At 46.0% G+C, this 12617-nt stretch overlaps 1 protein-coding gene across 4 annotated transcripts in view; it reads left to right on the top strand.

The window, feature by feature from the left end:
* ZFAT (zinc finger and AT-hook domain containing) overlaps positions 1 to 12617 on the top strand; it is a 225937-nt gene that overhangs the window by 96373 nt on the left and 116947 nt on the right. For all 4 annotated transcript variants that reach the window (XM_010344221.2, XM_003933686.4, XM_074387174.1 and 1 more), the window contains 2 exons: positions 5305 to 6761; positions 7566 to 7798. In XM_010344221.2, the coding sequence (XP_010342523.1) occupies positions 5305 to 6761; positions 7566 to 7798 (1690 nt within the window). The remainder of the gene's footprint in view (positions 1 to 5304; positions 6762 to 7565; positions 7799 to 12617) is intronic.

Here is a 12617-nt window from a genome sequence, read left to right as displayed (position 1 = left end):
AAAGGTCATTTATGATCTTATTACCCAAAGATAACTATTTTTAAATATATCTCCTTCCAGTCTTTTTTCAGCATGTATAGTTTATAAAATTGAGTTTATATTTTATATGTGATTTTGTATCTCACTTTTTAAAACTTTTTTTTTTCTTTTTTTCTTCTTTTTTTGAGACAGAGTCTCACTCTGTCACCCAGACTGGAGTGCAATGGCACAATCTTGGCTCACTGCAGTCTCTGCCTCCCAGGTTCAAGCTATTCTCTTGCTTCAGCCTCCTGAGTAGCAGGGACTACAGGTGCGTACCACCACACCAAGCTATTTTTTTTTTTTTTTTTGAATTTTCAGTAGAGATAGGGTTTCACTGTGTTGGCCAGACTGGGGTCTCGAACTCCTGACCTCAAGTGATCCACCCACCTTGGACTCCCAAAATGCTGGGATTACAGGTGTGAGCCACTGGGCCCAGCCATCACTTTAAAAAACTTAATCACATTATACTTATATGCCTTTGTTACTCAAATTGACCACAAAGATTTTGCTTTATAGCAACATGGCATAACTTCATGAGGATATAGTATAATCAACTCAACACTGGAGCCAACGAGATCTTTTTAAAATGCTCATCTGATTGTTACCCTTTAAGGCTGTGCCTTGCTCCTAGGGGTACAGGAGGCTTCTAAGACTAGCGCTGCCACCTCTGAGCCTTGTCCACCTGCTCTGGTCCCCCAGTTCTCTTGCTCCTGCCATCTGCTCCAGCCATCTGTGCCTCTTTTCACTTCCTCCATCTCTTCTTGCAGGTGTCCCTTCCCCTTCCTGGATGCCTTTCCTCCCCTTGCTGAGTTAATGCCTGTCTGTCCTTTAGCTTCCTGCTCAAATGTCCTGTCCTCAGGGAGGCCTTCCCTGTCCCTAGACCAAGTCAGTCTACCGTGACTGGGATCTCGGAGTGTCTGGCCCTTGTCCTTCTCACGGGGAGCCCAGTCGTCCTTGCCCGTTACCTTGATATTTAGTATGTAGGCTGGCCTGTGGCTCTTCCTGGAAGGTGAGCGCCAGAGAGCAGGACTGTTTGTTCTCATTCCCTTTTGTATCCTCAGTACCTGGACCACTGTTTTAAGGGAATGAATAAGTGAAGAAAGATAAACATGCAGAAAAACTAGTTCCCTATGTTGGTACCTTCGAGCAACTTCCTATTCCTAACCATTGTGGAAAATGAGCCATGAGCACCTTCATCTAAATTTTGTATCCTTTTTTTCGGATAAATTCCCAGAAGTGGAATAACCAGGTTAAGAAGTCTGACCTTTTAAAGTTCTGCTGGATTTCTTTGTAAAACGCAGTGGTGAGAGTACCTCTCTCACCGAGGAGGCAGCATTTGGAGAAAAGTGCCTTCATGGAACTCGCATGGACATCGAAGCTCTGGCATCGGTTCACTGTCGGCAGTCAATGGCTTGGGCTTGTGAGTCAGATGGAGGCTGTGTAGCATCCTTGTCAGACTCACTGCCCTCGAGGTGAACCAGGGCGCTGAGGGCTTTCCCAAGTAGCTGCCTCTTCATACAAAAAATCAGAGCAAAAGATTCTCTAAGACCATTTAGATCTTGCAGTAGAGGAGATATACAAAGTCTTGATTGATTTATTTAATTAATGTTATGAATCCAGGGTTTCTTTCTCTGGCATTTTTTGTGCCAATAGTATGTATCCCCTTCTGGATATCTTTGTCATTTGAGAAAGATCCAAATTACTTTCCTTAAATTAGCCTTGGGCTTAGCATGCAGGCATACTAGTAACTTCCAAATTTAAATATTTTAATCACTTCATGTGAATGATACCCTCTGGTATTTATGGACTGCAATCCATTTAAATATTTTAAATTTAAAGACAAGGCAACCTGTGTTGATCAGACACAGTTGTTTGGATAGTTTTATAACTACAGACTTCACAGTTAGAGTGGGTACCGTTTAATGATATCTAGTTAATAGCACTACGTGATTATTAGTATGTCTGAGCTCGTTTTTGGATAACCTGGACGCATTGTCCAGAGAGCAGTTAGGGCTGGAGAAGAAACCTCACTTGCCTCCTTAGATTCATCTGTCAGTGCCTGTGCCTGGTGCCTATTGTGGTCCTTTGGTGACTGTCATCTGCTGGTTTAAGAAACAAGTCTTGCCCATTCCAACAGCAATGGAAACCTCACAGGGGATCCTTCTTTGCAGTACAGTGACTCTGGGGCAGGGTCGCTGTGTGACAGTGATTTCAGGGAGTAGAGAGAATAAGCATGAATGTGTAGGCTCTGGAGTCAGAGAATCTTCCTGGATTCAAGTCCTGGCTTTACCACTTAACCAATTGTACAACATGGGGCAAATACTCAGTTTTCTAATCTGTATAATGGGTATAATAATACATTTGGGCTTAAATACTTAGCATAGAGTTTGTCATACCACATATACTTAATAATTGTTAGCTGTTATTTTTACTGTCTCATTCAGCACGCACATTACTGTATTGAAAGAGACAGAATTCATGAGGCAGGCGGACTGTAGGGTCCAGCCCTACTAGGACTGTGGGGTGTCGCCTATTGTGCTGAGGCGCTGGATCTGAGAAATAAGGAGACGACACCAAAGGACTGGATAAGAACAGCTGGGCTGGGGGGCCAACGTCACTTGCAGGCAGAGACAGGTGAGGTCCCGAGCGTCCAGGCTTGTCTATTTATTAGGTATAGGTTGGGGGGAAGGGTAGAGAGTGAGGTCATCTTAAGGACAGTGACAGGGTCAAGACAGTCACATGAGTGATAAGCAGGGGGTTCAACCCCATTAGGTCACTGACACTAGAAGGTGGACAGAACAAGGGGCCCACCCCCATGAGGTCACTGAGGCAAGGAGGTGGGCAGTGCGCAATATCTCTTATCTAGGGGCAGGCAACTTGTAAGAATTTCTATAGGAGGATGCTGAGTCAGCACAGTAGCAACAGAGCTGACGGTACACAGACCCCTAAGTGCGATTATACCGGACGGGTTTTAAGCCCTTGGACATACGTGGGATTGCCAGCCTAAGGCCAGCTTTCCGCAAGAACTGGATGTAAGATACTACAACTCCCTTTCAGGAAGAGTGACTCTTGCTCCAATCCTGCCATACAGCGGGTATCTTTATGATACTGAACACTGCCGTCTGGGCCGACTGCCATCTGCCGTGTAGTGCATGCCCTTTCAGGCAGGGGCACTACTTCCTGGGCCATTGATTCATGTCCTGGTGTGGCTGTTTTTCTCTAGTTCATGCTCTGCAGTGTGTCTGCTCTAGATATTCCTCTGACTACAAACTAAGATTTGATTATCTATGAAGACATTATATTAAAAAGGAAATAAATGAGCAGTAAGATATTCTTCAGGCACTAACTGTGCCGGGGGTCTGCTTAGCTCTCCTTCTTTGGTATCCAGAAGGGGGGTTACCCACAGTAGACCATGTTTTTATTCTTCACCACATACACAAAATCTAATGCAGTGCCTGAAACACATTGGCAGGTGTTAACAAATGGTGGCCATTTTTGAATAAATGAAATACACAGTTAACAAACAGCAGCCCTGTTTCCCCCATCTGAGTTGTAAACCAACCATGATGGAGGAGGAGGAAGATGGAGGTGCACCTCCAGTGCACCCATCTTTCCTCTTCTGTGGGCAGTGCACTCACCTCTCCTCTTCTGTGGGCAGTGCACCGCGTATCAGCTCTGTTACTGGCAGAGCTGTGGGAGAGAACAGTGCGGTACAAGTCGGCAGGAGCCTCCTGTTACTGCCTGCAGAATCAGACAGTCCTTCTCTTCCACCTGCTGTCCTGGACCACTCCGGCCAGGCTCACAGAGGGCCAGTTGGCTAAGTGTCCACTGTATCCTGTGCTCACTCCAGGCAGGCACATCCTCACCAAAAACAGGCAGAGCCCAGCTCATGGCTTAGGTCCTGCTCTGAAGTCACATTGGTCCTCTTTTCTTGGGAAGGAGTAAGGATGTGGAGAAAGGCCAGGGATCTTTCGCTGATGAGTGGTCCTCACAAGGAAACTTGCAGAAAGGGAGAAAGAGTCACTCCCAACAGTTGGTTGACTGATTAGGCAATTCTGGCTTACCCAAGCTCTTGACAAGTTGGTTGCATCCAGTCTTAGATGGTAGACTGAATTCATTCCATTAAGACTGGTCCTGTTAAAATATCGAGGAATCCACCCAGGTCAGCTTGGGATATAGCTGGTTATTATAGTGCATGTTGTGGGCAGTGCACCCATCTCTCCTCGTCTGTGGGCAGTGCACCCATCTCTCCTCTTCTGTGGGCAGTGCACCCATCTCTCCTCTTCTGTGGGCAGTGCACCCATCTCTCCTCTTCTGTGGGCAGTGCACCCATCTCTCCGCTTCTGTGGGCAGTGCACCCATCTCTCCTCTTCTGTGGGCAGTGCACCCATCTCTCCTCTTCTGTGGGCAGTGCACCCATCTCTCCTCTTCTGTGGGCAGTGCACCCATCTCTCCTCTTCTGTGGGTAGCGTACCCATCTCTCCTCTTCTGTGGGCAGCGCACCCGTCTCTCCTCTTCTGTGGGCAGCGCACCCGTCTCTCCTCTTCTGTGGGCAGCGCACCCGTCTCTCCTCTTCTGTGGGCAGTGCACCCGTCTCTCCTCTTCTGTGGGCAGTGCACCCGTCTCTCCTCTTCTGTGGGCTGTACACCCGTCTCTCCTCTTCTGTGGGCAGTGCACCCGTCTCTCCTCTTCTGTAGGCTGTACACCCGTCTCTCCTCTTCTGTGGGCAGTGCACCCGTCTCTCCTCTTCTGTGGGCTGTACACCCGTCTCTCCTCTTCTGTGGGCAGTGCACCCGTCTCTCCTCTTCTGTGGGCAGTGCACCCGTCTCTCCTCTTCTGTGGGCAGTGCACCCATGTCTCCTCTTCTGTGGGCAGTACACCCATCTTTCTTCTTCTGTCTTCCTTCACTTGCTTCCTTCTTTCCCTTTCTTGAGGCCTTAGCTTAGACAGACATCTCTTCCTCAGATTTTCTCAGCTACCCTAATATAGGTCAGAGGTCTCTTATCTTTTTTGCCCTGTGCGTATTGCTGTCCATACACACCACATTGTCACACACACATTTGCCAGCCTGTCCTCCCTCCCCCAAGTCTGTGAACTCCTAAAGGACCATCGCCCCACACGAGCCCTTTGATTGTGTTTGTTGAGTGAATGAATGCACCCATCCAGTAGCTGTCCAGTTTTGTTCACTTTTCAGCCTTTAGTGTTTGGTTCATAAAGAGGACGTAGCATTCATGAGGAACATTCAAGGTCTCCACATGTAACCATGCTGTCATCTGTTTCTAGGCTAGGTCCCACTCAGCTCAAAATCTTCACTTGTGAGTACTGCAACAAAGTCTTCAAGTTCAAGCACTCGCTGCAGGCCCACCTGAGGATCCACACCAATGAAAAGCCATACAAGTGCACCCAGTGCAGCTATGCCAGTGCCATCAAGGCCAACCTCAACGTGCACCTGCGAAAGCACACCGGCGAGAAGTTCGCCTGCGACTATTGCTCGTTCACCTGCCTGAGCAAGGGCCACCTCAAGGTGCACATTGAGCGGGTGCACAAGAAGATCAAGCAGCACTGCCGCTTCTGCAAGAAGAAGTACTCCGACGTCAAGAACCTCATCAAGCACATCCGAGACGCGCACGACCCTCAGGACAAGAAGGTCAAGGAGGCCTTGGATGAGCTCTGCCTGATGACGAGGGAGGGCAAGCGGCAGCTGCTCTATGACTGCCACATCTGCGAGCGCAAGTTCAAGAACGAGCTGGACCGCGACCGCCACATGCTGGTCCATGGAGACAAGTGGCCTTTTGCCTGTGAGCTCTGTGGCCATGGGGCCACCAAGTACCAGGCACTAGAGCTGCATATCAGGAAGCACCCCTTCGTGTACGTCTGTGCCATCTGCCGCAAGAAGTTTGTCAGCTCCATCAGGCTGCGCTCCCACATCAAAGAGGTGCATGAGGCTTCCCAGGAGGCCTTGGTCTTCACCAGTTCCATCAACCAGAGCTTCTGCCTTCTGGAGCCTGGTGGCGACATCCAGCAAGAAGCCCTGGGGGACCAGCTGCAGCTGGCGGAAGAGGAGTTTGCCCTCCAGGGCATGAATGTACTCAAGGAAGAGGCCTGTCCTGGGGACGCGCAGCTGGAGGAGGGCCAGAAGGAGCCGGAGGCGCCTGGGGAAGTACCTGCCCCAGCTGTGCACCTGGCCTCCCCGCAGGCCGAAGGTGCAGCCCTGCCACCCTGCCAGCTGGAAACCACTGTGATCTCCTCTTCAGACCTGCATTCTCAAGAGGTAGTTTCAGATAACTTTTTGTTGAAAAATGATAGCTCTTCTGTGGAGGATCATGCTGCTCCTGAGAAGCCCTCGGACACACAACATGCAGACTTAGTCCAGACGCAAGGCGAAGTGATCACACTACTGCTGTCCAAGGCCCAGAGCCCTGGGTCAGACCAGGAGAGCCAGGGCACCCAGCGCCCCCCAGGGGAAGGGCAGAACCTGACTGTACTTTCAGCTGGTGACCCAGATCCCAGCAGGTGTCTCAGGTCAAACCCAGCTGAGGCCTCTGACCTCCTCCCTCCGGTAACTGGTGGTGGGGACACCGTCATGCACCACCCTGACTCTTGCAAAGCTGCCCCTGAACACCGGTCTGGCGTCACTGCCTTCATGAAGATCCTGAACAGTTTACAGAAGAAGCAAATGAACACCAGCTTGTGCGAGCGGATCCGGAAGGTTTATGGAGACCTGGAGTGTGAATACTGTGGTAAGGAAAGGCAGCACCACTGCGTGGCCCTGTCCACTCCCATCACACTGTGGTCACCTCACATTTGATTTGAGCTCCTGTCTGGAACGCCTCCTAAGTGAGCCCCCTTCCTCATAGTAGATAGGAACGGTGACCCCTGTGTGGCAGTTAGCACTTGGAGTCTTGTGGAGGCGGCTGGGATGGCCACACAGTTGACCGTGTTGGCCTGGTCAGGTGTGTGTGCTGAGGGTTACCCATGACCTCTCCCAGAACTCTAACCAAGAAGAATCTTTCTTCTGGCACATGACAAGTTTAAAGTTACACTTTAAATTGTGACCAAGTATTAGATCAGCCAAGAGAGGTTACAAAAGTGGCTGCCACTCTCTGTAGGGAGGTCCCAAATAGCACCCTGCAACTCACCGTGAAAGCATGGCTCCTGGACCTCATGGGGAGCCGGCAGTGCAGGATGTAGGAAGTCCAGCTCCAGACCTGCTGTCCCAGGAGTGCCAGTAAGAGCTTAGAGACTCGTAGATTTATGCATATGCATCATGGTATTTGGCACTGTGACTGGTTCTCAGCAAACAATTGGCTTCCTCCTCTCCTAACCTTGACATCATAGAAAAAATGGTAACACCCTTAATATTTGCAACTTCTCACCTTTGAAAAGTAATTTCTAGACAGAAATGTGGTGAAAAGTAGGAAGGGTGACCGGACAAGCACAAGAGGGAGATAAATACTGTAGATAAAATAATAATAATAATGAAAAAAATTCAATAATCAGTCAAAAAGAAACTTCCTTGTTCTCATGTGAAAATATTTTTTTAGGCAAACTTTTTTGGTACCAAGTGCATTTTGATATGCATGTCCGCACCCACACCCGGGAACATCTGTATTATTGCTCCCAGTGTCATTATTCTTCCATCACCAAAAACTGCCTTAAACGCCATGTAATTCAGAAACACAGCAACATCTTGCTGAAGTGTCCCACTGACGGCTGTGACTACTCGACTCCAGATAAATATAAGCTACAGGCACATCTTAAAGTTCACACAGCACTGGTAAGTAGCAAGCCCAAGTGGCAGCCCCGTCTCCCCTGAGTACTCATTGCTTTCTTGAGTTTATGCATATATGTAGGTGTCTGCTGCAGGCCAGCCCTGCAAACACAGAAAGTCCTTCTCCTTACACAGCTGTGCACGTAACGGAGGTGTCCCAGGTTCCTTTCACAGCAACAGTCTCTAATATGTTGAAAAAAGAGATTAGATGGAACAAATTGTTTTCTGTGCAAATTTTTTAGCATCAGATAAAGTCTGCAGAAGGAATATCTATAGAGGAGAAGTGAAGCCAGGATTTCTTAAATGACATTTTAAAGAATAATTAATAGCAAAGCTAACAGTAATAGCAACTACTGAATGTGGTTGAGAGGTTGAATTAGATAATGCTTGTACAGTGACGAGAACAGTATTTGCTTTAGAGTAAGAGGGTAGTAGGTGTTGATGACCACTATTGTCATGGTTTTGTGTGATTTATTTTAGTCTCTGGGAGAGAATGTCTTTGAAGCACTTGTCTTTTTAAACAGCGATATGTTAATTCAAGATGCTGTTCATAGTCACGAAGGTAAATTTGTTTAGCTCTTTGGTGGGGGATCTTGTAACACAATGAATGAGTGTTTATTTTTGCAAATTCTAATCTTAACTCAGGAGGCTGACATCTGAGAGTGATTTGAGGCTTCTTAAAGTTATAAAGGAAGCACATCTGGCCCCAGGTGTGGTTCTGTGTTAATTGCATGTCTTTTTATGCTGCAGACAGCAAAAAATGAAGCTTCAGAAACTTGATGTGCTACCACGGTTTTCTGGCATAAAAATCATAGCAGTTGATCATGAAGGGTAACACCACAGCAGTTGGTCACTAAGGGTAAAGTTTGGGTGTAGTGAGTAGTTCAGAGCATGGGCTTTGGGGTTGGATATCTGGATTCAAACACTGTCTCCAGCACTCTCACAGGCCCTTGGCAAACTCACTTGTCTTTCCTGAGACCTATATGAAGTAGCCTTTTGTATTAGGTATATATTTTTAAAAGCCTGTTTTATATACATCCACACACATATGCATATATACACACAGATGTGTATATACGTGTGTTTATACAGATATGCATACACACACATACAGTTGTGTATATATGTGTGTTTATGCAAGTACACACCTACACATATATGCGCACACATACGTACATTGTGTGTGTGCATATAATTATAGTTGCGAATACGTATAGATCTGTGGTCACTGGGAGCTTTAGTGCAGTGCTCCAAGGAACTTGGCACAGTGCCTGTCAGGTACTTGACTGGGTACTGGTTGCTGCGTGTCATTTGGCACTTATCAGTACACATTGTCTCACCTTTCTTTTCTTTCTCTCTGTCTTTCTCTGGGTAGCATGGGAAGACATGTGGTTTGTAATTCCTCACGGAACTGCTGTTAGAATACTGCTTCCAGTACTCTGTAATGGCAGGGAAAAGTGAGGTGGCAGAATCCACTAAAGTGATTTTGCTAGAAACTCATATGAAGTAGGGAGGGTGTGAAACCAGTGTGAGAACACGGTCTTGGGAGAAGCCTTGTACTACGGCAGGTAAGACCAGGCAGTGGACTGCTGGGTCTTAACGCTTGTTCCCCTGTTTGCCACGTGTTTAGCCTTGTGATAAGTCATGTGACCTATTTGCCTCAGTTTACCCATCCTCGGGTGAGAATGAAATGGGAGAATAGATGTAAATGTCTCAGAACAGTGCCTGGCCTAGAGCAAGCACTGTGTGCCATAGACTGTTTTCATTATTGATTCTACTTCTTCTTTTGATACTTGCTCTGGATTTAGAGAGTTTGAAACATAGGCTGGAAGAATAACAAGAAAAAGTAAATTGTAGGTGAGCTTTACCACCTGGGACCGTATGTATTCTTCCATGCCCAAATCTTGCCTGCCTGTCGTGAGGGACCCATGGTTCAGCCCAGCGATTTCTTCCCCTGGCTGCTGATACTCGGCATCCTGGCCACATCCCTGCGTCTCAGGATCAGTGGAGGAGTGTCAGGAATGTGCGCTGAGATCTTTGGCCCCAGTCTCATTTGCTTTCATTTTTCTTAATAAAGCAGCATTTAAAGAGGTTTCTGTTTTCAACTTTCTGTGGTTATGAATCTTCCTTCTGAGGGCCTTATCTCTTCAATGTGAATACTTAGGATGGCATTTGGGGAAATACATGCTGGGGGAAGGGAAGGAACAACTGCTCTCTTTATCCTGTGGGCCAGCTCCTTGTGCAGTCTTAATTCTCATATTACTTCTAGTAGTTGGAGTATTTCCTCCACTGGGCAGATTAGGGGCCGGGCATTACAGAGTCATTTGGTAACTTGCTCACGGTCGTGCCATTGGTAAGGGACAGAGACAGAATTCAAGCCATACTCTGACCACTGCCTGGGCTCCCCACTTTGTTGTAGTTGGTCATTAACATCAACCACTTGGGTCTTGGTAGGTCTCTTGTACATGTGTCCATCATCTGACGGAATGTGGTCGAAGTGGATGTTGTGCCATGAGAGCAGGGACTGTGCTGATTCTTTCTGTGCTGTTAAGTGGCAGTTGTACTTTATGCTACAATAATAAAATTTCTGTGAACTAACTGCAAGAGAAGAGCAGCGTGCTGAATACGGGAGTGTGACTCAGTTGACCTTATAAAAAAGATATGCAAGCCTGCTTCTCATTAGCTCTCACATTTCTTAGAAGTTGTAAATTTAATTTCAGTCTTTTCCCTTACTGATATTTGCAGTTTTTCCAACTGAGATGCTTTTAAAGGTGAATGTGATGCCGCTACTTCCAAAGCCAGCCAGCACTGGCTGGAGGCTGCCTCCTCTGCGGATCAGACATTGGGATTTCCAGAAAGACCTGGTCCCTGCCTTCAGAGTGCTCTTGGTTTTGGGTCGGGGGGAGGTTAAACAATAAAGAGTAATGGCAATACGGCAACATGAGAGGGACAGTGATGTCAACACAACAATGTATTTCCCCCACCAAAAAATTGCCTGGAAAGGGCCTGGGAGAAAAGTTCTGAGGGCTGCCTAGAAGAAGCAGTTGTGAGGTTACAAGTAGGTTTCAGCCAGGAAAGAGAGTGAGGAGGAAATTCCCAGCAGAGTCAATAGCACAAACCAAGGGGAAGGTTTTTGTATTTACTCCAGGATATTGAATTACTAAATATTTTCCATGAAGCAGGCAGACCATATTGCTAACATAGTGAGATAGCATGATTTATGAAAACAGGTTCTAGGATTTTGAGTTTAGACAACATTTGTCTCTTGAGGCTGTAGATTGTTTTTGTAATGAAGCCAAGGGTACCAAGAAAACATTGACACAGTAAAAGAAGTCTGCTTTTCCTGAATGAAGACTGTTTTGATCTGATAATAAAGTTGCTATTGCAAAGTGTTGTAAATAGAATTCCGTGTTTTCAAGGACAGTTAAGGTAGATTCTTTTTTTTTTTTTTTTTGTAACAGCTTTATCGAGATACAATTTTACATACCATACAATTTGCTCATTAAAGTGTGAAACTCAATGTGATTTTTTATTTCTTTATTTTGTATATTCACGGAGTTGTGCAACTATCACTACAGATAATTTTTTTTTTTTTTTGCTTGCTGCTGTTTACCTTTTTTTTTAAATTGCATTTTAGGTTTTGGGGTACATGTGAAGAATGTGCAAGATTGTTGCATAGGTACACACATGGCAATGTGATTTGCTGCCTTCCTCCCCATCACCTATATCGGGCATTTCTCCCCATGCTATCTCTCCCCAACTCCCCACCCCCCCGCTGTCCCTCCCGTTTCCTCCGCAAAAGACCCCAGTGTGTGATGCTCCCCTCCCTGTGTCCATGTGTTCTCATTGTTCAACACCCACCTATGAGTGAGAATATTTGGTGTTTGATTTTCTGTTCTTGTGTCAGTTTGCTGAGAATGATGGTTTCCAGTTTCATCCATGTCCCTATAAAGGACACAAACTCATCGTTTTTGATGGCTGCATAATATTCCATGGTGTATATATGCCACATTTTCCCTATCCAGTCTATCATCTATGGACATTTGGGTTGGTTCCAGGTCTTTGCTATTGTGAACAGTGCTGCAGAGAACATTCATGTGCATGTGTCCTTATAGTAGAATGATTTATAATCCTTTGGATATATACCCAATAATGGGATTGCTAGGTCAAATGGAATTTCTATTTCTAGGTCCTTGAGGAATCGCCACACTGTCTTCCACAATGGTTGAACTAATTTACACTCCCACAAACAGTGTAAAAGAGTTCCTATTTCTCCACATCCTCTCCAGCATCTGTCATCTCCAGATTTTTTAATGATTGCCATTCTAACTGGCGTGAGGTGGTATCTCAATGTAGTTTTGATTTGCATTTCTCTAATAACCAGTGATCATGAGCATTTTTTCATATGTTTTTTGGCCTCATGTATGTCTTTTTTAAAAACGCTTTTGTTAAAGTGTTCATATCCTTTGCTCACTTTTGAATGGGCTTGTTTTTTTGTTGTAAATCTGTTTTAGTTCTTTGTAAATTCTGGATATCAGCCCTTTGTCAGGTGGGTAGACTGCAAAAATGTTTTCCCATTCAGCTGGTTGCCGATTTACTCTAATGACTGTTTCTTTTGCTGTGCAGAAGCTGTGGAGTTTGATTAGGTCCCATTTGTCTATTTTGGCTTTTGTTGCCAATGCTTTTGGTGTTTTGGGCATGAAGTCCTTGCCTACACCTATGTCTTGAATGGTTTTGCCTAGTTTTTCTTCTGGGGTTTTTATGATGTTAGGTCTTATGTTTAAGTCTTTAATTCATCTGGAGTTAATTTTAGTGTAAGGTGTCA

Source organism: Saimiri boliviensis, chromosome 15 (genome assembly GCF_048565385.1).
Source record: "Saimiri boliviensis isolate mSaiBol1 chromosome 15, mSaiBol1.pri, whole genome shotgun sequence".
NCBI classification, from domain to species: Eukaryota; Metazoa; Chordata; class Mammalia; order Primates; family Cebidae; genus Saimiri; species Saimiri boliviensis.
Note: the sequence above shows the minus strand (reverse complement) of the source record. Positions and strands in the feature narration are given on the sequence as shown.